General features: G+C 33.9%; 1 protein-coding gene across 2 annotated transcripts in view; it reads left to right on the top strand.

The window, feature by feature from the left end:
• Positions 1 to 732: 732 nt before the first annotated feature.
• The window catches only part of MRPL39 (mitochondrial ribosomal protein L39), a 61,698-nt gene continuing 40,416 nt past the window's right edge, over positions 733 to 22,014 (top strand). The window contains exons 1-10 of one of the 2 annotated variants that reach the window (XM_034427200.3): positions 733 to 1,217; positions 2,848 to 3,054; positions 3,679 to 3,818; positions 4,988 to 5,087; positions 6,218 to 6,285; positions 7,532 to 7,644; positions 8,328 to 8,393; positions 9,295 to 9,445; positions 10,371 to 10,418; positions 12,065 to 12,192. In XM_034427200.3, the coding sequence (XP_034283091.2) occupies positions 1,169 to 1,217; positions 2,848 to 3,054; positions 3,679 to 3,818; positions 4,988 to 5,087; positions 6,218 to 6,285; positions 7,532 to 7,644; positions 8,328 to 8,393; positions 9,295 to 9,445; positions 10,371 to 10,418; positions 12,065 to 12,130 (1,008 nt within the window). In that variant the 5' untranslated portion in view covers positions 733 to 1,168 and the 3' untranslated portion in view covers positions 12,131 to 12,192. Of the gene's footprint in view, positions 1,218 to 2,847; positions 3,055 to 3,678; positions 3,819 to 4,987; positions 5,088 to 6,217; positions 6,286 to 7,531; positions 7,645 to 8,327; positions 8,394 to 9,294; positions 9,446 to 10,370; positions 10,419 to 12,064; positions 12,193 to 22,014 lie in introns of those variants that run through there. The other variant, XM_060686377.2, reaches the window with a different exon arrangement.

Here is a 22,014-nt window from a genome sequence, read left to right as displayed (position 1 = left end):
GAAAGCTACTTTATAATAAGGTACGAAGTCAGATGAAGACTGTTTATTTCACATCACTTTCTTTTAGAAAGTTGAAAACTATCCTGAAAACATCACTGATACTTATCACTGTCAATGCTGTAAAACACAAGTATATTTAAAATAAACATTATTCTTTTTGTCTTTGGTCTTATTTAGACATACACTAGCTAAGGTAGGGCTATCATGTCTTAACTACAAACTTCCAGTCCAGATACAAGAGACTAAAGTAGAGATACGGAAACGCATCGCTGCCATCTGGTGGTCATCTTTGAGTTTGCAGTCCCAAATACGGTAGAATTAATTGCTGTTTAGGTGAATCCATAAGGTATCAGGGAACGCAACTATCTTTGAAAACAACCTTCGTTCTTACCCCTTTGGAACTCTTCCCGTTCATTTATATTTATCCAGAAGAAATAAGTTGCGTTTATTTTAAGTGGCGTTACTTCGAAGTAAAGGGTTTTAGGATTGCAGTTTCGGAACGAAGACGAATATGAATCGTCACTATCATAATTTAATTGGAGCCAGTTTTACCTATATCACAGAGTTTTCCATCTATAAGTTGATTCCTTATAGGAGAGTCTAGTGCAAGGCAGTCTTTTTGCATCCCTGAGTAACGAAATCCTACCCAGGATTTCCAAAGCAAACTTTGCAGGCTCCAGACAGTACAGTAGGGCAGTGCCGTCTCTTCACGTCATAAAAGAAATTTTGTCTATGGTTCAAGATCAGACAACTCAAAAAGATAGAAAGGTGGCTGTTTTCGACCCGCCTCCTGACAAAGCTCCTTATACCTATGGCTCAAAGCAAATGTCATAAAGCGGTCTCTTTCTTTCGCAACGAAATCACCAGTACTCCTTGGCTATCACTGAGTGGCTGTTCGGAACTTCGTAGCACCGATATGGCAGCCTTAAAAAAAAGAAGCCTTAAACAGTCTTTTCTCCCGTCAATTCTTTTCTCATAGCGACGCCAAAAAAAAAAAAAAAAAAAAAAATTCATTCCAAATAGCCTCGATTACCGCTGAAGCGAAGCGGCATGAGAGGAACCGCGAGAGACGGAACGCTTTTTGTAGCGATCGGTGGTTTCCGGAGGACGCGAAGTGCGTCGGACCGCCCAGAGGAGGTGGTGGAGGACGAGCGAAAGGAAAGTGGGGATGGCTTCTCTTTCGTTTGCCCGTGGACTATGGCGGGGCTGCAGCAAAAGTAAGCCTAAGGAGGAACCCGAGGGATGGCGGCTTTAAACTCTGGGCTCAGGGGATACAGCTAAGGAATTATTATATTGCCATTCTCGTCGATAGATCTTGGTATTGCACTGCTTGGATTAAAACATTGCAATCCCTGCCTGCCCTTCTTAACGATAGAGCAGAATATCTGCAACCCAGAATTGAAAATCGGGGGCCCTTTGGTTGTTTTCTTGGAGACGTTTCGATACCCAAACTAGGAAGCATCATCATTGCTGGTAGGGAGGAGAATACACATTTGGTCTCAATTTGTATTCTAGTGACTTGCTCTGGCAGTGTTAGTGGGAATGGTCTTGGTATTTCTTTGGTTAGGCTGTTTACTGTTAGCTTGTTTGGCAATTCCTTGATTGGGATATTGTTTGTTTCTTGATTGTTGGTCTAATGCTAATCTGAATATTAACATTAGACCAACAACAATATAATATTGTTATTGGTCTAATATTGTTAACATTATTCAAATATTCAAATAATATTTATGTCTGTGTGCTTGTTGATGGCCAATTTGATGGCCCTAACTCTGACAAATTGTCCATCAGCGGGTACAAACAACATCTATATACCACTCAAAAGAAACAATCAACAAGCCCAAAAGGGAACAAAAAGACTAGAACACCTCCTCACCAGCAATCAACACCCAGATAAGTAGAGATTTACACCAAGATTAATATTACATTAACAAGTTTAAAATTTGGTTGGGACCAAAGAACAACCAAGATCACTCCCACTAACACTGACAGGGAAAGCCACTAGAATATAAAATGAGAGCAAACCCCATTCCTTATTAGCACTGCTTATGTTGCCTAGTTTGGTAACAAAATGTCTGCAAGAAAACAATCTCAGACAGCATCAAGGACCCCTCATGACCTTAAATCTTGCAAGAACAGCTTCCTGAGAATGGAGATGGCTGTTTGCTTTAAATAATTAGGGAAAGTTAGATAACCATTTGCATAGTATCAATAATATTTCCTGTCGAAGGCTTGCATTTCTCAAGTTTAACCCTGGAATTTAAAAATGGATTCCATGACTTTGAACATTGAATTCAGTTTGTTTTATGTGGCTGGTGCCTTGCTTTTTGACCCTGGAGATTTTATAGCCTGACATTTCAAACTCTATGCTCCTTAAATTGAAGAGTATTTTCTTGATAATTGTTGGTAAGAAAAGCAGAGTTGGTAGGTCTGACATATTAGAAGCAGTGTGCATTGTGTGTGGTAAGGTGTTTGCGCAGTGAAGTTCATAGCATCATTGTGCATATTTATAAAGACTCAATCGTTTGATTATGTGATATGGCTGGTATTAATGGCATGTGATATTGTCACTGTCTCATACACATATACATACACACATATTTCAAACTAGCAGGAACTTACCATACTTCTCTTAAAAGATTTAAGTCATTTTTGTCAGATTTTGAGTAAAGGAAATGCACTTTCACAGATGTTCCTGAGATATTAATTATAGGTCTTGCAGCAAGGAATATTTTTCCTTCATTAGTTTTAATCAAATATCATAGTTTCATATAAATGTATTAGCAAAGATGATATTAGACAATTAAAATAATATATTTTAACAAACATTTCTTTTTTTCTTCTCAGGATTAATTTCCACTGCATCTACTCCTCAACTTTCAGCAGCAGAAATTGCTCAAAGGCGCAACGATCTGTTCACAAAAGAGAAAGAAAGACAACTGTCTCTTAATCCACGGATTGAGAAAATTGAAGTAAAACATGTGGGTAAATCACATCCTGGCACCTTATTTATAATGAACAAAGGACTTTCCACTCCATACAGTTGTGCTATGCGTAAGTAATTGAAATGGTTGTTGTTAGGCTGAATAACAAATTGAATAACAAATGAAACATGTTTTATGTAAGAAGGACTACGGTTTAGTTAGTTGTGCAAATACATAATGTTTGGGAGCTAAACTTACTCTTAGTAAGTATTCACTTGGGATCACCAGTAATTCTGCTTCCCTAACATGTTTCTTGGTTTCTACAGATCTGTTCTCCTCTTTGATACCTAATCTCTAGCAATTTGGAATCCTCAGTTTTGTTGAGTCAATTTCACCAATCCCTATTAATTTCCCATGAAGCATCATTAAAGGAGAGAAATATTCAAAGTCATCATGCTATTTAGCAATGAATTATAACTTGATCCAAAACAGGCAAAAAAATTCTGGCTTCTTCCTGTTAACCAAAAAAGATTCTGATAGTGTCTCATAGTAGGATTAAAAAAAGAAAACAAGTAGAAGTAACAGATGATTCAAGAAAACTATGGGTGAAACCTTGCTGCCTCTCTTAAAAACAATTAGTTTTTACTTTAGGTGTTATACAGGTGATAGTTTTAGACTGTTGTTTCACTAATAAAATATGATCCTATGATTCTTTGAAGTTTAATTTTTATTTTATTTTGTTTGTCTTTTCCAGATTTAAGTGAATGGTATTCTACGAGATCTGTGCTTGCCCTTGTAGATGGGCAGCACTGGGATATGTACAGACCTCTTACTCATTCTTGTGAAATTCAGTTTCTTACTTTCAAAGATGAAGATGCAGAGGAAGTGAATAAAGTATGATAATACTGGATTTCTTGCTTTATATTGTTTTTATTAAACCTGAAGCACAAAAGGATGCATGGTTTAAATTTAGTTGAACGTGAATACAGGTAGTCTTTGCTTAACTTTGATAATTGGAACTGGAATTTCTGTCACTGAGCGATGCAGTGGTAAAGCACAATGTCATGTGACCACATCATTTAGTGATGGCAATTTTGATTGTGGTTGTTATGTGAGGATCATGGGTTATTAAGCAAGGACTTCCTGTGACTTCCTGCAAGCAAAGTCAAAGGAGAAGCAGACAGGAAGTTGCAAGTCCTAGTTGTAACAAATCTTTCTTTAGCTTGCAAGCAGGCCAGTGGGCAGGCAAGTGCTATGGAATATGGGCAAGTGGAGGAGAATTTAGGGTGCTGTGCTGGGAGTGCAGCCAAGCAGAAGTTAAGTCTTGCAGTCTGGCACGGTTGTGGGGCGCCTATAGCCCAGTGCAAGCATGATCAGGTGTGCATACACTGCAGAGTGCAGATACAGTGATTGCTGCAAGTCGGCATGTGCTTCAGAATGTCAGATTTTCCAGATCTTCAAATGTGTAGCAGGGCTCCTCAGGAAAAAAACTAGAATATTGCAACTGTCATAAGAATGAGATAATTGCCAATGCCTGAAACACAATTGTGACTCTCGTGGCACTGCTGTGGCAGTGCCACGAAATTCAATAACAGTATACCATTCATTCAGCAAAATCGAGGTCATAACCCAACAACAACTTGTAGAGAAATTGATTAAAAAATGATTGGAATATAATGATATTCTGTTTCTCTTATTATTCATCTTAAAGTTTCTGTTTTTCCCCAGATTTAAGTGAATGATAGATTAAGAGGTCTGTTATAAGGGATAAAGGATCTAAAGGATAAAGTTTCTTTCATCTTTCTGACTTTCTACTAATTACAGATTTGAATAATACAAGTGGAGTATTTTTGATTGATAAAATAAAATAAAATAAAATAAATTCTTATTCCTTAGGATAGTCAGAAACAGAATACAAATACCTTTTATGTCTGGCTGCATTTTTAATTACATTTGCTGTTAAACATAAAATTTTATAAATGATGCCTTGAGTCTTTTCAATTTTGCTTTTGAAACTTACATTGAACTGTCTTGATATAATTTGAATTAATAATCTATTGCAGGCTTATTGGCGCTCTTGTGCTATGATTCTGGGCTGTGTTTTAGAACAAGCATTTAAAGATGAATATTCAGTTACTCTTGTTAAAGCTCCAGAAATACCAGGTAACATAACTCTCTGGAAGAGTATTACAATGAACATAGAAAATAATTTCTGTAATTTACACATTTCAAAAATGTAGGTATTATAGCATTTGGAGTGCATGCAAAATATTTCGAATTATAGTCTGAACCCACTGGAAGGTTACAAAGCTGAAGAAAATTATAATAGACAATTTACTAAATTACCAGTTTCAGTAGATCATTGTTAACTGTTTTTGTTCATCTAGTTATATACATTTCTTATGATGGTAAATACTTTAATTGCTTTTTTCTGTGAAGATAGTATACATGGTTTTTTCAGTTGGTCTTTATTTGGAATTGGCCATATCCAAAACTGCCATGCTAAATAACATGATGCTGGAGAAAGCATACTTCTTAAAATGATTTATTAACCGGTGTTCAATTCTCAATTGCATACTATGGCAGAACAGATAAAATTCCTATTTAAATAGAACAGAATTGCAGACATAGTTTGAATATTACTTTTAATATTCAAATTAATTCTGCAATTTGTTCAATTTATCTGAAAGGTTTTACCCCATTGAACTAGAAGAAATTTACTTATGTATGTATCTAGAGAGTTGTGTTATAACCCCCCTCCCCCCAATTTTTTTGAATAAAAATCTTTTTTATTCTCTTGAATAAAAAGAGAAATTAAGATAGTGTTAGGTGAACTTTTTTGTGTGAAAAAGTTCCAAAGACATTCAGTTATTTGACCAAAATGTTCCTTCAGTTTTTTGCCTGAGGAAGTGTCAATGCTGGAGGAAGTCTATGCTAAAAGTCTATCTTGATCTTGACACAATTCATTATTTTTGTTCAAAAGTGGGATGTGTAGAACTCAAGAATAAACTATGTAGCCATATTTAGATTTCATTCCTTTACCATCCTGGGTTTATTTGTTTTGATAATATCTTGTCTAATAAAGAATTCTGAATAACCCAAAAACTTGCACTCTGTGTTTGACATTTTGCTTAATGAAGATATGCCTAATTATGGATTTAGAATTAATTGTACAGCTACATTTCTGGAAGGGAGAACTGATACTGTAACTATATGCTGGCTGACTTTGTTAAATATCTGACTTTGAAAAATCTATTCATATCAATATTTCAAAATGTTGTCTTGCTATATAGTGACGTCTGGAGCGTTTTGCTATGATGTAATCTTGGATAGCAAACTTGATGCATGGACACCAACTGAGGTAAGATCAAACTGGTGTAATGGACAACTCAATATATCCATTCTGTTAAAAGAATAATTGCTAAATGTAAAAATTGCAATGGGCATTTGTATCCACACAGAACTTTATCTGTTTGTGCCCTATGTTATTTGCTCTTATTATCTAATAAAATATGATTTTGAACTACTGGAGAAACTCATTTGTTATAAATGTAGATATTAAACTGCACTTCCTAGACTGCTGGACCAAGCTTCTAATACTTATTTAGGTTTCAAATGTATATTTTTTTGAATAAAATATATTTAAAATATGCATATTGTGAGGAAATATTTAAATATTTTGTAAAAATTGATCTGAAAACAGAATATATGCAGAATTAGCAGACCAGAAATTGATTGATCAATCCTATGATGATAGAGTCAATATTAGTCAATATTTGTTCTGGATTCAGACCTTAATTCATATAATAATAAATTATAAAACCTAATCTGGAACTTCTTCTGCTCTGGTCTGGTCATATTTAGTCTGGTCATATTTCTATTGTAAAATTTTTTTTGCCATTGTTCTACCCTGTGGAACAGCATATGTTTAATAAATGATAATAAAAATAACATCAAACGTCCACATATGTCTATCCCTGGTCCTTGGAAAGGACTACCAGTACATAGGCATACAAAAGTACCTAATACAATTGACTGACTGTGCGAGAAGCCAATAATATTGATTGTAGGTCATGTAGAAAAATGCAAGGAGGCAGGTTAATTTTAAGCTCAGTCTTGCCTTAATATAGTAGAACCTTTTTTTAAAAGTATGGTGTATTAAAATATATAAATTGGATTTAAATAGCCTCACAAACTTGCCCTTTTATTCCTCAAATATTTCTTATAGTATTTGCTATAGTTGCTAAAATTATTAATTCATAAACTTCCTTCTGTATTGCATTAGGGATGAAATAAAAGGAACACTATGTGATATGTTTAAATCAATTAAGCCAAATAATTTTCCAGACTGCTGGGCAGATAGAGGATATTGAGTTTTTTTTAAGCTTAGATGAAAGGAGGAATAGTAAATATGAAATATGTCCCGGTTTTTATGCTTACTATATTCCTGCAAAGACAGAGCTAACTTAAATAGCTACAGCTTGAAAAGTCTCCAGAATAATGTTTAAATATTACACACCAAGAATTTAAAGTACTTAAATTATTTGAACCTTTTTGTTTATCATGTCTGTCTATATAATCTCAGTATTTTTATCTCATTTTTGAAGGAAAATCTCCATTCTCTTTCAAAAGATGCTTTCAGATTAATTCAGAAAGACTTGCTGTTTGAAGTGCTGGATGTCGATGCAAAAGTGGCACTTGAAATATTTGAGTATAACAAGTTAGTATTAACAATCTATATGTCAGAGTTAAAATGTCATTCAGAAAGGATGTGTATCTGCCTGTCCCTGCAATCATGTATATAATCTGAAATCAGTATTTCATTCAGAAGATCTATAATATAATTTGAGATTAAAAAAATAAACAGGTCCTTATCAGTTTACTTTTGGTTTTCATGTCTATTAGTATGCTACTGATAATGAAAAGGAGTATGGATGAACAATGTATAACTCCAGTTAAAACAAATAGCCATATTTTGCAGCTGTACTTAACATATGTTGTATATTCTTTATTATGTAATAGATAATGCACATCATTCCACTTTGAAGAGTAATAACAAGAATGAGTAAAATGAAATATGTTTTCTGTGGGTTTAAATGCATCAACATTTATTGTATAAAAATAGGGTTTTGAAGTTTTAGGAACATCTCTACTAGAAGCAATGCTGGCAACAGTTAATAAAGGCCTGGTGGTGGGTATAAAGAGATGTTTTCTCAGTTTTTGAAAAGAAAGAAAAAATATTCCTTAGCCCAGTGTTACTAGAATTGGCATGTAGGAAGGAAAAGTGACGTATGATTTTAAAAAATGAAATAGCATGTATATATTCTTCTACCTGAATTTGTGGTTATTTTACATTACATACAATAGGAAGTTTTGTTATGGACCTGTTTCTTTGTGTTTTAGGTTCAAACAGGATATGGTTGAAGAAAGAGCTTCTCAGAATTCCAAAGGAGTAGTTACAGTGCACAGGTGAGCAAACCCCAAGCCAGCCTTTTTTAAAAATAGCTAGAAATCTTTATCTTTATGATCTTTACATTGAACCAGAAGTGAAATATTCTTATAATCATGGGGAGAATAAATGAGATAAGGATCTGAGCAATGTTTTAACACTTCAGTGAGAAGAAAGTTATCTTTGCTCTCTCTCTTTTTCTCTCCCTTTAAAGTCATGTCAAAGAAGAGACCAGTCATTTCTGGCTCATCGGAATATATGATTTATCAGCAATTTCTTTTTCATTAAAATTATAGTGAAAATGTACAAAAATGCATTATATTCAGTGACCCAATCCACTTTCAGAACTCGTGGAATTATCTTTTGTGATTAGGGCAAATATTTTATAAGGGATAAATAAGGCCTCAATCCTTTGTTCTGGAAGCTTCCACTTGAAAATTATATGGAGTGAAGGAAATCTTAAATGTTTGGTCTGTTTTCTCAGTAGACAAATCTATCACCACCAGAAAGCTATAATATATTTTAGAAATGTTGGTTAACTGGCATTAAAGACTTTATTTTAGCACTTCTAAATGGCAAAGTATGTAGCAAAAATAAAAAGTTACAGGTTTAATGTTTCATTAATTTTTCAGCCAGAGAGAAATTCATTATAGATCCTTAAAGACAGTCTATTCTAGAAGCTTTGAGTTTGTCAGAAAAACAGAAATTTAGGCCATGATTCCAAGCCACATTTGTGCAAAAATTCAAATAGGGAACACTTAAGAAATTTAGTCCATCTTCCAGTTATCTATTCAGTTTCACTTCAACACATGCAGTGAATGGGAGCTTATCACCCTACTGGATAGGTAACAGATGCACTTTTCAAACTATCACTAACACATTTTGGGGTGATTAAGCTTTCTGTGTTTTGTTTTCAACCAGATTTGGTGATTTTGTAGACATTAGTGAAGGGCCTCATATTTCAAGAACTAGCTTGTGTGATCAGTATGAAGTGACAGCAGCTCATAATCTTCAAAGCAGCCAGTCTGAATTAAGAAGATTCCAAGGTATCTCTGTACCACATCATTTAAAGGTTAGTAATCTATTTTACTAGTATTTTTGTTTAGGATAAGAAAGAGAATATAGACTTAGGATGGTATGCAGTAAATAGCCTTCAAATTCTTTGTCCTAAATTCACTGATGTTTCTCATGAGGCAAGAGAAAATATTTTGCCCTTTTTAAAACTCCTGGGGAATTTTTGAGGTCTTTTTAAAAAAAGTAAAATAAACACATTAAATGTTTTGGAAAATTAGCAAAGTTTTTGTCATTTCTTTGAAAAGAATGAAAAACAACATGCTTGCAATTTGGCAGTGCAATACTGAAGAGTTTAAGGGCCAGTAAAAAAGGAAAGGGCTACTTACGGGTTTTATACCGCACAACCACCAGCAACAATTGATATAAGAATTATTAGGAAAGGTAATTATTAAACAGTCTCTGCTCCATAGAATTATGGAATTAGAATCCATAAGGAGAATGAAAGAAAAATGATGGGAAATTGGAAATAATCTTTTGTTCCTTTTTTTTTACTAGAAATAAATAGTACAAAGCCAGCATCTTAGAGTTTAGTGGAAAAGATTCAGCCAAACTTCAAATTATAGTACTGTATTTCTATTTAGAAAATGTAACATCACTTTCCCCCAAAAGGCTTCATTTGCTTGATATATTTGGGAAAAGATGTTTTCCAGAGAAACATTAAATTTTAATCACACACAGACACACACAAATTCTACTAGTGCCCAAAATAATGGAATTTAATGTTTATTCTTAAGAAATACAACTGGATTTCCCTTTTTAAATCTTGAGAGGTTTTATATAAGAAAGCTGAAAAATTATGAAATGTGGTTATTTGATCCTCTCATGAGATTTTGCCCATAATACACAACACGGAAACACATTTTCATTGCAAAGTAATAATGATTTATTAAACTTACATACTGACTGATTCTGTTTCATTATAGCTTTATCATACTATATGGCACAGATTGCGGAAAAGATCACAGAAACTAGTAAGTTTAAACCTCAAGGAATAATCATTACATTTGCATGACTTATTTTTCTGAAAGCTATGAAGAAACACAACCCTGTAATAAAATGTAATATAAAATATCAATATTTCAGAAAAAATGCCTTAGAAATTACAATCAGTTTGTTTTGCTCTGATACTCTAGAATAGGGTTCTCCAATCTTGGCAACTTTATGACTTGTGGACCTCAACTCCCAGAATTTCTCAACCAGTTCATGCTGGCTGAGGAATTCTGGGAGGTAAAGTCCACAAGTTGTAAAGTTGCCAAGGTTGGAGACCCCTGCTGTAAATTTTTTTATAGGAAATCCTGGTCTTGTGATCACAATTGTGACCGGAACGTCCATTGTTAAAAAATGTCATTAAGTGGCACCCAATTTTACGAGATTTTTTGCCACACTCATTAAGTGAATCTGGCTTCCCTCATCAGACTATGTTTGTTCGAAGCACCCTGGGAAAGTTGCAAATGGTGATCACTTGACCATGGGGATGTTGTGACAGATGTAAATGTGAGGACTAGTTGTAAGTTACTTTTTTCAGTACCATTGTAACTTCAAGCATTTGTGAACCTAATGGTCATAAGTTTAGGACTACTTACATTATGTACCAATGTGTAAAGAAGAACTTTTCATAAGATGTTCATAATACTGTATGTAAGGCATACAACTATTTTTACCTTCTTGGGCCTGGAAGAAATGACAATAGCACTATTCTGTTATTATTTGTATGTTATATTGATCCATGTTTTAGATTGCATACACACTGTATGTGTATTGCAAACATCCATGAAAATTATTGTTGACATTTTCCTGCTTTTAAAAAGTAGAGACTTATTATTCTTACCCATCTGCCACCGGGTTTGGAGGTGTGTGAGTGTCTATTTTTGTCATAATATAAATTACAGTATACATGGGATTTTCATCTCTGGATGGCCAAAAAAATGTAATGCTTGTCTTTGACAATTGTGGCCAAAGGCAGCACTGAGGGCTGCACATAAATGACTGGAAGATTGCTAGGAATCTTGAAACTTTATTTTGCCTATGGGTGGAATGGGGAGAGAACTGAATTGCAAAATTGATTTTTAACTTGAGTGTATAAAAGTAATAGTAGGAATTGGGTTTAAGAATCATGGCATTGTCAATCTAATGTTATCAGATAATTTAAACTATTGGCAAAAAGCTAAGATTTCAAATGTCAGTGCTACTTTCATATTTATATAAATATATTTTCTAAATGTTCAGTATTACCCGGTGTATTAGTACATCTGTTAGAATATCTACTAGCAAGCATAATTCTAAAGCATCTCTGTATCCTCTTTCTTTCCTGGCTAGTCTGAATATTAAACCAAATCACATTTAATGTGTGTTTTTTCAGTAGTATTTTTTTTCTGAAGCAAATGTTAATGAGAAATGAATTATATTTTTCTCAGGAGGCACAGTGTTATCATTTCCGCCCAGATATTTCAGTTTACCTTTTGCAGTTCTCATTAAGAAAATCAAAGTGTGGCTGCCAACATGCAGGGGGATCAGTATGAACAGTGAATAAAGGGGAGGAATTGGAATGGATTTGGGGATTTGGCAAAAGGTATATGAAAGTTCATATTTTACCTCAAGCATTTATTATGTTTTACAGATCAGTGAAAAAAGACCAAAAGAAACAAACGATGGAAATGAAATTACAAACGTTGAACTAGCCTGACCCTTTCTAATCTGTATGTGTGGAAATACTTATAAATTAAATTGAGATTGTTTTAAAGTACAGATTCATGATTCAAATCAATTCCTTGAAAAAATTCTTTGAGAGAAGGTTTTCAGAGACTCACAGAACATCACCCTTGCTCTACCAGATTAGGATTTAGATGTAATGGCAATAAAAAAAGATTGCATATCCAGGAGTGTTTTACAGTATCTGCAGGCATTCAAAGCCTGTTGCAAAATGAGAGATGAGTTCAGATACTGATCCTGACAGACATTGGATTTTCCTCTCAGCTTAAATACTTCTACAATTCACAGTTAATGAATATGAGCAATAAGCCTGTACACATCACTCCAATTCAATTTGAATGGAAGATTCAAAGAGGGTGTGATTGAATTTATGTTTGCAATTTGATATTTGGAGCCAAATTGATTTGAACTATTTAAACAATTGGGATTCAGATTAGAATATCTATCTATCTATCTATCTATCTATCTATCTATCTATCTATCTATCTATCTATCTATCTATCTATCTATCCATCCATCCATCCATCCATCCATCCATCCATCCATCCATCCATCCATCCATCCATCCATGGGCTATAAGAGCAAAGCATTGAAATACCCACAGATGTTTATTATTGAATGAGATGAAAATAGCAGGTTCAGTAGACATTTTAGCTCCGTCACGCTTCAGCTGGATGTTACAAAATATTTTTGAAGTAATATTCTTGCACCTCTTTGAAGGCAAAGAGAGCTTGACTTGTGCTTACTGAACCAATGCAGCAAGTACCCTACTCCAGTTTTAAAATAAAGATGTTCAGAAAATATTCTAAGATAATGCTTGTTTTCTGGAGTGCCAACCCTATCTCTGGATTTGCAGAGTGATGGGAAAATAGATATATCAGGATGACTTTCTTGCTGCTTTCTGAAAAGAACCCTTTCCTCCCTATTGGGACTCAGTTGTGTCGTTGGCAACTGTTAGCAGAGGCAACAGACACAGGTTAAGTCAAAGAGATACAATTCTATAGAGGTAGGCAGTTGAGATAGAAAGAGGCTAGCACAGAAAAATATTTAATATGCTTATAACCTTTCTTTTTTAAAAAAACAATAAATGTTTGAATGTAGTACCATGGTCCCCTTTTAGTTCTTACAAAAAATTAAAGGTAAAGGTTCCCCTTGCACACATGTGCTAGTTGTTTCCGACTCTAGGGGGTGGTGCTCATCTCTGTTTCAAAGCCAAAGAGCCAGCGCTGTCCGAAGACATCTCCATGGTCATGTGGCCGGCATGACTCAATGCCAAAGGCTCACAGAGCGCTGTTACCTTCCCACTAGGAACAGTGGTCCCTGTTTTTCTACTTTCATTTTTTACGTGCTTTCGAACTGCTAGGTTGGCAGAAGCTGGGACAAATAATAGGAGCTCACCCCGTTATGCGGCACTAGGGATTCGAACCACTGAACTGCCAACCTTTCGATCGACAAGTTCAGCATCTTAGTCACTGAGCCACCGCATCCCTTTTTACAAAGAATTAAATTTGCCCAAATGATAGTGAATGTAAGTGTTAGCTTTCAGCCAATAATACATAATCTGACTGGTCAGCCTTGAGTCCATATTCAGAATGCTGAGAATTGAACTGAATCAGTTGTGTAGGCAGAACTAGTATCAAAGTTTAATACATCAGCATGAGAGAGAACAAAGTTCAGTTTTGAAACTGACCACATTAAAGAAGCCCAGAGCTAAGAGGGAATGAAGTCCTTGCCAGTTCAAAAGAGTTTTGGTAATAAGAAGTTAAAAATTTGGTAGAATTCAGATTAGCTGCTGAAGCCTGTGTCAGAGAGTTCATCACTCTACTCCACCGCTATCTCTGATATTTCCATTTCTGAAAAGAGAATGTCAACATTGTATGTCCTCAGTAACAAGTTCAGAAGGGGCAAAATGACCTTTTAAAGTCGGGGGTGTTTTACAAGGCTAACAAAGTGCTTCACGGTCATCTAGTTTGATTTGCTGCTTCAAAGTGGTTCCCTGCATTGATTCATGAATGTGCTTTGATGTGATTATTTTACTGAACCTTCCTCTAATTAAAATCCAAAGCTTTATACAGCACCAGTAACCAGACTTACTTAGTCTCTAATGTTTTCAGATGTGCTGAACTGTCCATTTCCAAACATTTCAAGCTACAGGATTCTGACTGTGAATTCAGAGGTTGCAATCCAAATAGAAGGAATAAAGTTGGAAAAAGTAGTTAGTTATAAGTTTGATACTAGAGCAATACTACCAAGTTGCATGATCAGATCCAATCTTTGTATTTAGATTGTAGTGCTGAAATTGACATTTGTATATTAGTAAATACTACTACTGTTTCAGTAGAGCTACAATGGGCATACTTTGTACCAATGTGATATTTTGAAAGCTCATTTTAATTTGGGTATGTACCACTATTGAATGTAAACATGAGGGCATTGCAGCTTGTACAGAAAATTTCTGAAGTTCAAAGTTGAAATTTCCATTTATTAGTGACAATTTTTTATATACCGGTAAATATAAGAGAGAAAAACCAATTGGTTAAGGATGTAATGAGGCTATCAAAAAGGAATTTGTAATTTGTAATCTTGTAATTCATCAGCCCGAAATGTATTTTAGGTTATTCCACTTTAACTGTGTATAGGCCTGGCCTTTACCTTCTTTTGTGTGTGTTAATATTTAGTCTTTTTTTGTGTGGGTTATTTGGAAAGAGATCATAATGCAGTCTGTATTACCATGGTCCCCTTGTTGAAAAAGAACAGCATGAATTTTCAGTATTAATCCTTAATCTTTGGAAATATCTTGGAGCCAAATCAAATGTCCATTGCTTTCAAGAATTAATACCAGTCATAGTTTCTAACCACTTAAACCCTATATGTGTATAACACGTGTGGTTTGCAGATAATAAGGCTCTTTTTATGTAGGCAAAAGCATGTTAGTGTATGAGGGAACTAATGTACTCTTACAATAGTTGCATTTGAAGCATTTTTATTGAATCTCTATGATGTCTGATCCACTATCTGCATGCTGAAGTTTATTTTATTACCTTTTTGAAATAGCAGAACTTTCATGCTTCTGAAACTCAGACCGTGGGAAGTGAGTTAAGTAATATAAAGTTTCTGGAAACATTGAAACAGCGAAAGGAGAAAAAGTGGTTCTATGCCAAAGGATAGGTGGGAGTATGGAAATTTTGAAACCTGACTCTTTTTAAAAGAAAAGTTAAACTATCCTGCTTTAAGAAAATAAAATGCATTTAATGTCCTTTACAACTAAGAGCATAGCATGTTTATTTTTCAGATTTATTTAAGAGCTGGAGATTGTGAATTATCAATAGTTTCCCTATATTTTAAACTGCAAATTGTCAGTTGTAGCCAGTGTGGCCGTGGATAGAAATGATGGGAAATGTGGTCCGAAGTTCTTATTAATAGATAGAAATTTCAACTTTGAACTTCAGAAACTTTCTGTATGAGCTACAATGCCCTCATGTTTACATTCAAAAGTGGCACGTGCCCAGAGTGTAGTCTGTGAAGTGGAACATTTTAACCTAATTTTTCTTTTGGCTTCAGAAAATTTATTTACTAATACATTATACATCACTTTATTTGTTGTAGTTTGCTGGTATCAACATGGATGAGTTTTGACATGACAGAAAAAGTTGTAGTGTATCACCTGTGCTTGTCAGTTGTCCTCATAAAGATGTATTGATAAAATGGTTAACTTTTGTTGGGAGAAAAAAAATGCATGCTAGCAAACTGGCAAATGTAACAGTTTCCTTTATTTTTTTAATTTTCTTTGCTTTCGTGCAAACAGCAGCAGTATATTCCATATTACTTCTGGAAAAGAGTACCACACCCTATTAATGCTAACATGTAGGAGTTGATCAGAATAAAACACCTATCACAATTAGCATTAACAGTGTATGGCCTGCAGATTTAATGTAATCCATAAAGGTGAAGCTTCTGGACAATTCTCTCTAATTTACCTATAATATAAAAGCAATAATGAATTTAAGGAATGGAGTACATGTTAAACAAATCAAGGACAATAACATTTTAAAAATAATAAATATTAAAATATTCTGTTAATAGGAAATACATCTCAACAGCTTTATCTGTAACAATTACTGTACCAATTTTTTTTTATCGAGTTTGATATACATGTATTAGAAATATTTAAATTGGGTAAAAATGGTATTTCAAGCAGAATTGCATATGTGAATTGAAAAAAATAAGATTATTTTAACTGTTAAATATCTGAAGGAGACCCAGCTTGGTGTAGTAGATAAGTCATCTGGCTTTAAACAATTCTAGTCCCCTCTCCCCAAATTATGTAGCCAGCTGAGTGACCTTGGGCCAGTCATTCTTTCTCAGCCCCAGAAAGCAGGTAATGACAAACCACTACTAAAATATTTCTGAAAGAAAATTGCAAGAACTTGTCTCAACAGTCACCAGGTGTCAACAATAACTCAAGCAGGAAGTATAGACCTGCTTTTGTTCTCTGAAATATACTAAGCTATGTGAAGTGAGTTGTTTAAGATCATTTGATGAATTTTATGGTTCTATGAAAAATTGAGATTAGATTTCCCATTTCTAAATTCAGGAATATTAATTATATTAATGTAATATTACATGCTGTTTTGTAGATTACCATGTAAATGAAACATAATAATCCCTTCTCTCTTAGCACCGATTACTTGTACTTGAGAAGCAGTTTCTGGTGGTTCTATACAGCAGGAATTTTGTGGAGACTTGGCATTTTGGTTCATAGTGTATATGAGTATATAGTGTATATTTAAATTGCAGCTCCAGTAATTGAGAAACCTATTTTAAAGTACATCAGCTTATTTCCAAAGTTTTTCTTTTGGGGGGAGATGGAAGTAAATGAAACAGCTTATGTTTTCATAGTAGTTGCAGTTAGTAACTGAAAAACAAAGAGGAAGTAGATGTTGGGTTAAGATGTGGTAAGTTAATTTAAGTGATAAATGGAAATTGCTTCTTCCTTTTTATTTTAAATTAAACCAGTTAAATATAATCACAAGACACAATAGTAAATGCCCAGAAGAAACAGTAAATGTGAACTATATGGGCTTTTGCAAACAAATGCTATAACTTCTGAAGAAAGTGTAAAATATGATTACCAGCATTCCAGATTGCCCCTCTTATGAGCAGCAATGCATATATTCATTGATGAGTATATCATTCAATGAATATATCATTCATTGATATATTCTAGTTGAATATTTTAATCAATGATCCTCAAGATATCCTTGCAAGAGTTTTCAAGCTAAGTACCTAAGTGATTGGGCTTTCCTGATTAGTGTAGCCAGGAATGCATCATTCTTATTTCGTATCCTGATTCATAAAGGTTTGTGAAAAAGCAAATGATTTAGTTCTGTTTTGTCTTCCAGATCTTAGAAAATGGAATTGCTTTAATTAAGTCAGGTAGTGGAGGTTCAGATTTTGTTACTTAGTCCTAGTGTGGAAATTACAGTAATCTCTCAGTTACCAGTTTCAATTCTGCTTATGGATAAGAACATATATGACCTTAGTTAATAGTGTCTACCCACATAAAAGCCACATATTACACGGTTATTTGAAGGATATCATTTACCTTCCAGAAATTTTGAAGTTTTATTGAAACATATAGAACTTAAAATGATATTTATCCAACTGATTTGTTCACAGTTAAACATTATTTGGAGACTTTAATAATTTATTATTTTTTTAAAATGAAAGCATAGTTTGAATTTTCCTTTCTTCTGTGATGGCCAGTAGTAGTACCCTGTAATAATGTGGTTGTAGATACGAACAGAGTACAGACGGCTATCAAAAGCTACAATTGTGTATCCATTATCAAAGCAGAATAAAAATACTCCTGCCAACAGAATTACAGTATGTGTAGGAGATATGATCAGCCTAGTTTTCAACCTTACGGACTACATTTGCAGGGAATTTCCCTCTTTTAAATAGAGGAACATAATGTATCTCTCCCCCAGAGTTACTTGAATTGGTACTGCTCAAGGAAGTAGTATTACTTGATTTCACTGTATGTGTCACTGGACCATTAGAGAAGACTAAAGACTAACATCCCTGAATAATACATATATAACCTTATATCAATATATTTATGGCACTCCATTAATATGCTTTTTTAGAAGTATTTGGTAAAAAGAAAAACCTAAATTAAAATTCTTCCTATAAAATCAAATTTTGTTTGACATTTCACCAAACTATCTTATCTGACTTGTGTTGTAGCAAAGAGAAACCTTCCCTGAAATTAGTAAATGATACTTCAGTAAATTGAACTGGAACTATATACAAGAAGTTCAAAAACCAGAGTTAAAATTGTTAAAAATATTCCATGGAAGTTTTAAACACTAAATATATATATATTTAAGAAATGTGTAATTATAAGTACATTTTCCAGATAAAAATTTCTAAAGGTTTAGTTTTTAAAGAGGAATGCTGAATAAATAGCATATTTATAAACAATTCAAAGGGCGCAATGTTGAAATCCAATAAAAATCAGTGGAAGAGAGAACTGCATTTAATTCAAGTCTTATTAATACAGTGGTTCTTCAATGTAACAAGATTTTGATGACGGTATTTTAGTTCTACCTTGCCAATGCAGAAGACTCATTGCAACTTGTCAAAGAAAAAAAAATCTTTTCTTTTGACATTACCTTGTCAAAAGAAAAAAATATATTGTGTAAAATAACCATCCTGTATGTGTAGATGTGGCCTAATGTTAAATCACTAGTGATGAAGCTACTATGAGTCTCATATGTCTTCTATTTTGACAGAATTAGTCTGGCCTGAAAATATTGTCTCAATTTCCTATGGCATACAAAGACTACCCATGGTTCCCATAAATATAATTTTAACTAACTGTTCGTATTATTTAAACAAATATTCAAATTTGTTTACCTGTCAATGACTCTGATCCAAGCCTGCTCTGTTTCATTGCATCCTGTAGTTTTATTTTAGAAAGAAAGAAAGAGAATGCACCTACCTGTTATTGGGAGCCGTTTCTACATAGACATAAGTAGTTCAGCAAAGCAGCCACAGACTTCCTTTCGTTATGTTTCATGGAAATCAAAAGTGTTCAGTGTGTAGGTTCTTTTCTGCCACTTTTGAGAAAAAGGACCATAAATAAAAAGGAAACACGAGGTTCTCAGTGGCCCAGAAGTTGCTTGAATCGGTCTCGTGTCTGGCTCTGCACCCTGCATCCTTGCTGCAAAAGATAGGCAAAGAAAGCCAGTCCTATAAAATCCCAAGATCTTTTATATAAGTCATGAAGGTGACTCATCCTCTTCTTTGCAGGGGTTCCCCTACATCTTTTCTTCTTAGAATCTAATGCTCAGGTTTTTTTCAGTGGCATTATAAAATTTCCATGTATGTTTAAAAAAACACTCTACTTTCTATAGAAAACATGGGTTAAATATATGAAATAACTAATTATTTGCATTTGTGATTAAGTTTTCTATTTTCAGTTGTACGAATGGACCAAATCTATTACTGAGCAGTGCCTAGCTTATCATTGTGAAACACTCTTGTCAAGTCATAGTAAATTTTCCTCTAGCCCTGAAGTGAACAGAAAATTGTGTCAAGTTTAATTTGACAATGCAGTTGAAATTATAAGGCATGCAAATAGATCTAAAGGACTATTTTGGATGTTTCTGAATGTCAGAGAAAACAATATTACATTGATATTTAATTTTGGCTTTTGTCAGATGACCTTTTTTCCCCAATCATGTACAATTGTGGTTGACTTACAACCACAATTGAGTCCAAAATTTATGTTGTTAAGTGAGTTTTGCCCCATTTGACAACCTTTCTAACCACTGTTGGTAAACTAGTAACCCGGTTGTTGACTGAATCTGGCTTCCCCTTTGAGTTTCCTTATCAAAAGGTTGCAAAAGATGATCACATGACCTTGGGACACAGCAATGGTCCTAAGTAGGAAACCAGTTGCCAAACATCTGAATTTTGATTACGTAATCATAGGGATGCTACAAAGTTTGTAACTGAAAAATGGCCATAAGTCACTTTTTTCCAGTGCTGCTGTAACTTTGAACTGTCACTAAATGACCTGTTGTAAATTGAGGACTACCTGTACATGGTGCCTATGTGCTTGTTTGTTGTGGGTCATGTTTTGTTGATTGTATCCGCAATAAAAGATATCCGCTGCTGTGACTTGATAATGTGAGTGATTATATTATAAATATACTCCAAATGTTAATGGGTCATTGAACAGGTTAGTAGCCCTAATGGAAAAATAAATAAATAAATATTATGCTTAGGTATTAATCCTGATAAGTTACTTCTGTGCCACTGTATCATTGATCTAGAATATCTAGAATACATGCAGAACACAGTTGTTCCTAAAATATTGATAGGAGAGAGCTTTATTAGTTTGTCTTCTGTAAATGAGAACTATGTAATGGTAGTCATTTTGTAAACAAACAAGGTTATTCCATGGTAAGACTTACTGAAAGAATCCAGACTTGCTTGCACAATTCCAAATGTGCCCTCTGGACCAAAGGAGCTAATTTAAACTGTTAATTGCATTCATCTTTATGACAACTGCACACTGATGTTTTTATTGAGTTCTTTACCATGCTCCAAAGTTTCATTCCAGTTCATGTTCAAAACCAATTCATATTAAAAGCTTTTGTCACCTTGCAATTATTTATATTGATTTCTATTTGCCATTTTAAGCTTATTCAGTCAGTTTGGGAATTTTTAAAAAAAGCCTTTTGCAATTCTAGTTTATTTTATCATTTGGAATAATTTAATGTCATTTACAAATTTATCCATTTCATTGCTGATCCCTAACTCCAGATCTTTTATATACAAGTATAAAAGTCTTAGGTCAAGTTTATATCTTTATTAGATCCAAATTTGTCCATCTTTTCATTATGAAAATGGTCAGTTGTTCTTGTGGATTAGTTAACTGGCTTTATTATAGATTGTTAACTGGTTAACATTTAGGGAGCCAGTCTGATATATATGCCCTCTTGTTTTAAAGCAGCTGAGTTTGCTCAGAAGCCTTTGGTAGGTAGGATTAACATATGTGAATTTGGAGAAAGAACTGAGTATAGGAATATCATCAATTCTGCTAAATTAGTTGCTAAGATCGTAGCTTTGAACTTCATTACTATTAAGGAAATTTCACTCCCAATGTTAATTTGAACTCTGAGACAGGAGAAAATGGCTCGGTTACTCTTCCCTGTTTCTTCAAAAGTTGTCTTTGGCTTTCACTTTGGTAGTTCCAAAGGTGCTTTTTCAAGAGGCAACTGGACTTTCTTGTTTTCTGTTTGTTTTTTTCAAAGAAAAACCAGAAATTCCAGTTGCCTCTTGAAAAAGCACTTTTGGGACAACTGTGACCTGGATGAGAATCTCTACAGACATCTCACTTGGGTAAAATGTACATTAAAATATAATAATAATAATAATAAATAAATAAATAAATAAATAAATAAATAAATAATAATAATAATAATAATAATAATAATAATAATAATAATAATAATAATAATAATTCTGGCGTCTCCTGGTACAGCGATATCGATAGAAGTGTACAGTTGATTGATATCGCTGTACCAGGAGATGCCAGAGTCGAAGAAAAAGAACTGGGAAAAAATCATGAAATATCGCGACCTGGCCATCAAAATTACACGGCTATGGATGAAATATGTAACAGTGATACCCATTGTCATCTGGGCCCTTGGTACTATGTCCAAGAACAAAACACACTTAACAAAACACATTTAACAAAACACATCAAGAAATTGTAGCTTCCTGCAATAACACCAGTGGAACTGCAAAAAACTCTGCTACTCGGAATATCATATATTTTAA

Source organism: Pantherophis guttatus, chromosome 5, assembly GCF_059756535.1.
Source record: "Pantherophis guttatus breed Tessera chromosome 5, ASM5975653v1, whole genome shotgun sequence".
Classification (NCBI taxonomy): Eukaryota; Metazoa; Chordata; class Lepidosauria; order Squamata; family Colubridae; genus Pantherophis; species Pantherophis guttatus.
The sequence above is the reverse complement of the archived record's forward strand: the minus strand, read 5'-3'. Positions and strand labels throughout refer to the sequence as shown.